This window comes from Canis lupus, chromosome 18 (genome assembly GCF_011100685.1).
Source record: "Canis lupus familiaris isolate Mischka breed German Shepherd chromosome 18, alternate assembly UU_Cfam_GSD_1.0, whole genome shotgun sequence".
Taxonomy (NCBI): Eukaryota; Metazoa; Chordata; class Mammalia; order Carnivora; family Canidae; genus Canis; species Canis lupus.
Genome location: NC_049239.1, coordinates 51,889,359 through 51,897,955, shown reverse-complemented (window position 1 = coordinate 51,897,955; position 8,597 = coordinate 51,889,359). Strand labels below are relative to the sequence as shown.

Genomic DNA, 8,597 nt, shown 5'->3' with positions numbered 1-8,597 from the left:
GTGTTACCCACCCACCTCAGCCACCAGGACTCCTTCTTTCTCCCTTTATTGCCTTTCTCTTTCTACTCTTCACAACAGCATCTGCCCTTGCAGCCGAGCACAGTCATCCCTGAGCCCCAGGCTCTTGGGCCACAGGAAGCCTCTCCCTCCCTGAGGGCTCCCCACCCCCACCTCAGAAAGTATAGGCCCCCACGAAGACGGTGAGTCTCAGTACAGAACTGGCCCGGTAGCTCATGAGGGAATTCATGGTGACCATCTCCAGATCCAGCACGTACTCCCGGGGGCCCGTCACAGGCCGGGCGAGGACCAGCATGGCGCTGACATTGTTGATTTGCTGCAGGGCATAGTGGGTGGGGGACATGTAGATTGTGTCAACCTACATGCCAAGACCCCTGCCCCAGCCTCACCTCCCCATCCCATATCTTGAGCCCACAATCAGTTGGCTGTGAAATGGAGAGTCCTAGCAGGCTGTGACCCCAGGCTCTCATCCAGCTCTGATACCCTTGACATCTTGTCACTGATGCACCCAGGCTCCTGCCCTCAGAAATTTCCCACTGGTGCTCTTCCCACACTTTCCATCTAGTTCTTTTGTCTAATCAGGGTCAACTGATGATGCAAGGCCAGGTGGGAAACTTTTGGGAGTGGTGGGGTCTTTGGTGACCTGGAGCTGGCTGACTTCCCTTCAGAGCATCCAATTGCAGAAAGAGAAAACAAGGACTAATATCAGATAAACCCTTGGCCCCCTCTCCTCGTGAGTCATGCCTGGATCTCTCCCTAATAGCTCCACCAGCAGCGAGCTGGATTCTTGGATGCCAGACCCCTGCACCAACCCCTGCTGCCTCTCTCTCCAAGGCCCAGCTCCATCTGCTTGTGTTCCCCAGACCCTGTTGTGTCCTGTTACCTGGGCAGGCTTCTCATGCCAGTGCCTTGTTCTAAGAGTGAACAAATCAGAGGCCAGATATGGAAACCAGTGCCAGGACTCAAACCCCAGTGTCCAAGTGCCTCATTGGAACTGCATTTAACAACCTGTAGTTTGTTAGTTTGTAGCAAGGGAATTTAGAATACCCCTACCTTTCTGCAGAAATTCCACCTCCTGGGGGGACAGGGCTTTGAGAAAAGGGGTAGAGCCAAATCTCCCACTTAAGGTTTTCTGGAATTCAGTTTTGGATTATGCATGTCACTTGAGGGGTGCAATTAGGGGAAAGCCTTACCCTAATGTAGAAATCCCCTTGCGAGTTTCCTGCACGGATCTGAAAGGCATTGTAGGCGCCAGGGTAGACAGAGGTTGCTTGGATCTGGAACACATCGGCGGGCACACTCCGCTCTGAGGTGATGCTCATGTAGCGGTGCACAATAGACGAGGGCTGCTCCCGGCACAGGGGGTTGGAGGCCGGACAGAGGCAGCGACTAGAAACCCCAAAATGGGGACACAAATGAGGTCCTGGCCTATACCCCAAGTTTGGTCCCATTCCTAAAACTAGGTATCCCCAAAGGATTCTCCCACTCCTTCTAGAACTGTTTGCATGGTTTAGTCATGAAAGACTACAATTCCCATAGGCCCTGGAGCACTAGACAGCCTGCACAGCAGCCAGTCAGCCACAGAGCCCTCTGAGAGTTGTAGTTTCTGCGGGCGGGGGGTGTGGGGGCGGGTGTCTGGTGTCCCATGGACTCACTTGTCAGACACCTGGACGTAGGGTTCCACGCAACGGTTGGTATCCACACAGCGGTAGCCTCCATGGAAGTTGACACAAGTTTGGGCCTCAGAGCACTGGTGCGCGCCTGACTCACACTCATCAATGTCTGCATCAGGGGAAAGGGGCTGGAACCCAGATGTCAGGCCACCAGCCCCCGATACCACCCTACCTGCTCCACTGGGGCAACCTGTACCTTGGCAGAGGCGTGTGGCCAGCAGCTGGTAGCCCTGCGGGCAATGGCAGGAGAAGCGGCCAGGTTCGTTGACACAGCGGTACTGGCAGAGGTAACTGGAGTAGCTGCACTCATCAATATCTGAGGAAGAGTGGGGATGAGGGCTCTGGGCCAAGGGCAAGCCTCTCAATTCATTCCCACGAATGAATTGAATTTACAGAGAGAGCCTGGCCATATGTTAGGCTCAGTATGGAAAGACAGGGGGATGCAAAGCTCAGTAAGGAGACAGGATTCAAATAAAGGTCTGCCCAGACTGCCCAGCTCCCGGACCTCTGCCCCAGCTCTGCAATACAAGACCTCATGGAAGCACTGTGAATCTAGAGGCTTGGGTGTAAGTCCTGATTGAATTTGGGGAACCTTGATTTCCCTGTCAATAAAATGAGCAGGTTGGACTAGATGAGACTTGAAGGCCCAGCCTGTTCAAGCTTTTGGTAACTTGCCCAATTCCTGCAACCCACAACCAGCCTCAGTGTACAGTCCCCTCCTGCCAACAGGTAGTTTATAGGCAAGAGCCAGGGTTTCTTTTTTTTTTTTTTTTTTAAGAGCCAGGGTTTCTGCTCTGGTTAGCCTCATGCTGTCTAGCACTGAGCCAGGTACCAATGGGGCCATACAACCCCAAAGCACAACATAAACAAGGTACCTGGCCAGCTGACAAGGAATGAGTGATCCAGAGTGGAACCCTGGTGCGACCTCACCCTAGCTGTATGACCTTGGGCAAGTCACTTAACCTCTTTGCTGAAGGACTTTGTGCTTATTATTTTCTTTAACAATAGTTGCCAAAAACCTCAAGGGAGAGACTACCATCCTCGTTTTGCAGAGGAAGGAAAAATTCATACTTACAGCCTAGGATTGTTGGCAGGATTAAATGAAGCCAAGTATGTAGGGGAAATTAATGCCCTGCACAGGGAAGGCTCTCAATAAATGATAGTTCACTTTAAAACGTCGTGGCTTGGGACTTGACGAAGCCTGTCTTGTCATTTTCCCACTTCATCCTCAAGACGATCCATTTTACAGAAGAAATGGGCTCAAAAGAGTGGCTGGCCCTAGTCCAGGATGCAGGTCCATCTAACTCCCAAGAGGGGAGCAGCTGCATCCTTTGTCAGTCTCCCCACTGAGCTTCAGTGCTCCCTACTGAGCATTCCTACTGTGCCTTCCCCTCCATCCCAGACTGGAAGTTCTGTAGGTGCCCTGCAATCAACCTGGGGTGGAACACAGAGGATGTACACGGGTGCAGAATGGATGGGATGGGAAGGCGTCAAATGGAGGACTGTGTGGCAGGAACAGGGCCTGGGAGACTTACAGAGGAGCACAGCAGAGAGGGGGAGCTCTCACCATTGCAGGAGAAGCCATCCCGATGCAGCTCATAGCCCTGGTGGCAGCGACACAGGAAGGTCCCATAGGAATTGAAGCAGCGCTGCTCACATGGAGCCCCCATGTCGCATTCGTTCACGTCTGAGGGTTCAGGGAAAAACAGGAAGGGTGAAAGCCAAGGAGCAGCCCAGAGCGCCCACCTTCCCCAGGTGGGTCAGAAAGAGAACTCCTGCACCCCACACCACCCTGCCCAGGATCCAAGAGCCTGGCCTGGCCCAGCCTCACCTACACAGGAGCGGTTGTTGGGCCCCAGCTGGAAGCCTGGTTCACATTGGCAGCGAAAGGAGCCAGGCAGGTTGACACAGCGGTGCTGGCAGTAGCGGTAGCGGCACTCGTCTATATCTGGGAGGGAGTCAGGGAAAGGGGCAGAGGGCATGGATTGGCTGGGACTCAAGGCCTCACCACCCATACGTAGTCTTGCCTGTGTCTGGGGGTCTGAGCTCGGTCAGGTGAGCCAGGACTCACACACAGATCCTCACAGTTCTGTGACTGGTGACAGGAAGGCAGAGGTGGCAGGGGGGGTTGTCAGGTGCTAGGGGGAGAGCTGGGCCAAGGGCACAGAGCAGAGACTAGAGAGGCTGTCCTCCAGACTTACCCACACACTCAGGCCCAATCTTGCGGTAGCCATCTGGGCAGGTGCACTGGTAGGAGCCGGGCAGGTTATGGCACTCCTGGCTGGGGCGGCAGTCATGCAGGGCCTGGGCACACTCGTCCACGTCTGCAGGAGACACCACTCAGCCCCCACCTGGGAGCCCACGCACCACCCATCATGCCAGATGCCTCAGCACAGGAGGATACAGGTCAGGTACCGTGCATGTCAGTTACGTGGATGACTGGCACAGCCTCCCCCAAAAAGGAGCACATGGATTAGACCCTCCCAACAGCACAATAACAGCCCATCAGCCTGGGAGCCAACAGGAAAGGCACCCTTGATCTGTGAGATACCCTACCAGAGATGCATAGGAAATAAGGCCCTGCCCAGACTCCCAGGAACACCGATTCCAGGGCCTTCCTCCAAGGACCATGGCACCCACAGGTGGGAAGTGGGTAGAGGGCAGAAGCTAAGAGGCAGAGCTCTTGCCTGCCCTTGCAGTGTGTCTCTAGCAGCTGAGAGGGGGATCCAGATGCTGGCTAGAGCACTGAGACCAGAGCTGGGGCCACCTGTGGCAGGCACCTCACAGAGTGAGGATCTGGATGGCAATCCCAATAGCTCTGAAGAGGCTTTTGAGCAAGAGAGCAATTGAGGTCCGAGTTTTTAAGTTGCAGTGATAGATGCTTAGTAGGTGGACTGAAAGCCCTAGTGCCAAGGTGACCCTCACTCACCCACACAGCGCTCTTGCTCGTCAGGTTCATAGCCTGGTAGGCAGGGGTTGGGGTATTCAGCAGGGGGCACTGGTGGTGGTGGTCCCTCGCCATGCAGATCATTGATGACAGCGGCTGAGCGGGGCAGGCACAAGTAGCCCCCATAGTGGTTGATGCATTTCATCTCTCCCTTGCAGGCCTCGGGGATGGTCAGGCACTCGTTGACATCTGCAGAGAGGGGTCTGCTGGGCACAGCCGGTCTCCTGGGCTGGCTGTGAAGTGGGTGGCAGGTGGGAGCCCAGCCCGGCCTTCTATAAGCTGTGTGACCCAGGCAGGGCCTCCTCTCTCGACTCAACAAGCTAAGGTTCCCTGCTCAGAACCCCTCCTCAAGGCCTGCCTGGGCAAATGGTGGGGCAGGGGGCTATTCCCATAGTCAGCCCCATTCTCTTGTCCCCAAGAGGCTCTCTACCCCTCCCCATAGCCTGGGCCCTGGCTCAGCCCAAGAGTGACGGGCAGGCCTCCCTACCCACCCCGCAGACACTGTCCTCCCAGGACGTGATGGGGCAAAGCCAGACGGGAGAGTAGTTCGAGGTATCCAAGACCCAGCTCCTCTGGGCAGTGCCCTGCTGCTCTCCTGCCCACTGAGTGGTGGGGACAGGATGTCCCGGGCTTCTCTGAGAGGGAGGGGCCTGCATGGCTTCTCCACCCCTAGCTGAGCTGGCCCCCAGAGAATCAGAGCTGGCCTCCGCCAAGCCAAGCTGGGCAGAGGACAGGTCATCGGGCTCCCTGATGCTGCTCTTGGAGCTGAGCTTGCAATCCCTTTCCCAGTTCCTGGGGGTGGGTCAGTTCCCCAGTTCCCTGGGCACACTCACCCCGGCAGTGCTGGCTGTCGGGGTCCCACTCATAGCCATCTGTGCATTCCTACAAAGGGACCAGAGATGACCAGTAGTCATCCCCAGTCCCCTTCAGATGACCAGGCCAAGATCAGGGCCTGAGTCTGGCCACCCTCCCAGCCTGCTCCAAACAATGGCCCCCAGCTGCTTCCTACACCAATCAGGGGAGGGGACAATCTCCCCCAGCAGCAGCCACCCCAGGATCCTGATCTCTGTGTCCCAACCCAGCCCGGCCCAGGCCAGTGGCCCCACTGTCCCCACCGTGTAGCTGTCGGGCTCCTCCGAATCCTGGGGAGACGCTGCTCCCAAAAGCAACAGCAGCAGCGCCCAGAGCAGTAGAGACCCGGGGAGGCAGGAGGCGAAGGGGAGCATCCTGGGGGCTGGGAGGTGGCGGAGGGGTAGTGGAGGGAAGGGGGGTCAGGGCGCTTCCGCCACGCACCCCCACCCCCATTCCCTGTACCAGAACTCAGAACCCTGGCCCCAGCCGCCCCCCGCTCCGTACCGTGCCTGGGGCCCCGGAGCTTCCCAGGACCCAGGGCCCACTCCACCCTCAGGCCGGGGTTCGGGGCCCACCCGCCCGGGGCCGCCCCGCCCCCGCCCGGTCCCCCAGTGGCGCGGGCCGAGGAGCGCGGGCCTCTCGGCTCTGCGCTGACGCCGACTCGGCCGAGACTCCGGCTCGCGCCCTCCCCACACCGACCGCCACTCACTTGAGCCCGTGACGCCCCCGCGGCCCGCGTCTCCGGCGGCTCGGCTGGTTCGGGCAGTGCCTGCGGGCAGACGGACGGGCGGACGGCGCAGCTCCCTGGACGCGCGGCCCCAGGAAGCGCCCCCCGCTCGCCCGCCCGCCGCGGCGCGGCCCACCCCGGCGCCTCCGCCCGCCCCTCGGCGGATTCCTGAGCCCGCGCCAGGGGGAGGGACCCCGACCCCCCGCTTCTCCGCCCCCGGCCAGCCACAGGCCCCCACCCGGTCCCCCGCGGCGCTGCCCGGAGCCGCCTCCTGGCGCAGGGCCAGGGTCCCCCTAGATCCCCATCCCGGGTGTATGGCCTTGATGTCAGGCCCCCAAACTCACCCGAGAGCCTCTGGGCCCTCACTTTGTGCACCCCACTATGTCACCCTGCGCACCTGGACCCTACAAATCTGGGCTCCTGGAATTCCGCCCTGCGCACCCACAAATTAACGCCTGGGCCTTCACACTCTGCGCCTCCCAGAATGTCATCCTCGGTTCCTGGACCCCATCTAATCCTGGGGCTTCCAGACCCTCGCTCTATGCCCTGCAGACCTTTACTCTGTGCACCTTGTACAGTCATACTGGGAACACCAAAATTTCATTCGGGGGCCCCAGACCCTCGCCCGAGGACGAGACGCTCCCAGGCCCAGAACAGTTCAGGTGCGCCCCTTCTCTCCTCCATCCCTAGGGCTGTCAGCCGCAGGTGGTCCCTCCTCTCCTGGACGGCCTCCTCCCAACAATCGTTCTGCGAAACCACAACGGTTTGGGAGCGGGGTCTGCAGTTGCCTTTTGGCCCAGAATGAATGGAAGCCCCTGAGAAGGCAGGCAGGGCTGAACTGGCGCGTACCGGACGCCAGGGTCGGGTGCCAGTGCCCCAGCCGCTCTCCTTCCCAACGCGTCCCCACCCCCAACCTCGGGGTTCCAGCCTCCTTTCGGGAGCCGAGGGCGAGGGCGCGCCTTTCGGGGAGGAGATTGGGCGGAGTTGGCTCCCAGGAAGGGGCGGGGCCTCCTCCTGCCCACGTTTCAGGGCGGGACCAGACGGGAAAAGGCCGCGTGTCCAGGGATCTCCCGCCGGGGGGCAGACGAAGTGCGGGAATCGCTGAGCCCTCCCTTCCCCTTCCCACCCGGGGTTTAGCCTCACGATCGCCCCCAGTGCAGCCCCGCCCAGGGGGAGGGTGTGCTGACGGGGGCAAATGGGTCCGCAGGTCAGCCCTTGGGGTTCAAGGTGACTTGGAGAGTGCACCCCTCCACCCCCCAGATCCTTCACATCCACGGGGGCGAGGATGCTAAAAAGAATAGCTCTTCTAAACCAAAAAGACAGGCATTAACAAGTGTTGGTGAGGAAATGGAGAAATTGGAATCTTCCTGCACTGCAGGTGGGAATTTAAGATGGTCCTCTTTGGGAAACGGTGTGGCAGGACCTCAGAATGTTACATGACCCAGAAATTTCACCCCCATGTACATGCCCAAGGGAATTGAAAACATGTCCATACAAAAAGACCTATACACAACATTCATAGCAATGTTATTCATAAGATCCAAAATGTAGAAACAATCTAATGTTCATTAATTGATGAATGGATAAACAAAATGTGGTAATATGATGAAATGTCACTCAGTCATAAAAAGGAAGTACTGATGTGTGTGCTAAAACCAAGGAAGAATCTTGAAAGTATTACCCTAAGTGAAAGAAGCCAGACATACATCCTCATATTCCACTAATACGACACATCTAGAATTAGGCAAATCTAGGAGACAAATTCATGTTTGCCAAGGGAAGGGGGGACTGCTGACATGGTTTCTTTTGGGGGTATGAAAATATTCTGAAATCAGATGGTGGTGATGATTACTCAGTTAAGCAAGTACACTAAAACCATTGAATTATATAAAGTTTTTTTAAAAATTTATTTATTCAAGTAATCTCTACACCCAGTATAGGGCTCGAACTTATAACCTCAAGATCAAGAGTCCTGTGCTCTTCTGACTGAACCAGCCAGGCATCCAGTGAATTGTATATATATATTTTAAGATTTTATTTATTTGAGAGAGAGAGGCAGAGACACAGGCAGAGGGAGAAGCAGGTTCCATGCAGGGAGCCGGACGTGGGACTCGATCCTGGGAATCCAGGATCACGCCCTGGGCCAAAGGCAGGCGCTAAACTGCTGAACCACCCAGGGATCCCCTGAATTAAATACTTTAAAAGGCTGAATTTTATGGAATGTTAACTATGACTCAATAAAGTTGTTTTTAAGAATAATAAGAGTTCTTAAATTTCAAGATATAAACTTCCCAGCCACCAGCATGCACTTCATGCAATCCTCCTGCAAGGGAAGGGGTACTTGTATCATCCTATTTCACTGATGAGAGTGTGCCTGAGA

At 56.8% G+C, this 8,597-nt stretch overlaps 1 protein-coding gene across 1 annotated transcript; it reads right to left on the bottom strand.

Moving 5' to 3' along the window:
- Positions 1-30: 30 nt before the first annotated feature.
- On the bottom strand, positions 31-7,135 carry EFEMP2 (EGF containing fibulin extracellular matrix protein 2). The gene is made up of 12 exons (XM_038563899.1): positions 7,067-7,135; positions 6,200-6,259; positions 5,754-5,872; positions 5,472-5,520; positions 4,621-4,827; positions 3,893-4,015; positions 3,523-3,639; positions 3,259-3,378; positions 1,888-2,007; positions 1,674-1,800; positions 1,212-1,407; positions 31-334 (listed from the first exon to the last, which is right to left on the bottom strand). The coding sequence occupies exons 3-12, from the start codon at positions 5,862-5,864 to the stop codon at positions 173-175; spliced, it is 1,332 nt and encodes a 443-aa protein (XP_038419827.1). The 5' UTR covers positions 5,865-5,872; positions 6,200-6,259; positions 7,067-7,135; the 3' UTR covers positions 31-172.
- Between the last annotated feature and the right edge of the window lie 1,462 nt (positions 7,136-8,597).

Bases quoted from the DNA above. Each gene is read 5' to 3' on its own strand.
- EFEMP2 (XM_038563899.1), bottom strand. From the start codon at position 5,864: ATGCTCCCCTTCGCCTCCTGCCTCCCCGGGTCTCTACTGCTCTGGGCG. The intron at 1,408-1,673 runs GTGAGTCCATGG...TGGGGTTTCTAG, and splicing joins TACGTCCAGGTGTCTGACAA to TCGCTGCCTCTGTCCGGCCT. The intron at 335-1,211 runs GTAAGGCTTTCC...TATGCCCTGCAG, and splicing joins AAGGGGATTTCTACATTAGG to CAAATCAACAATGTCAGCGC.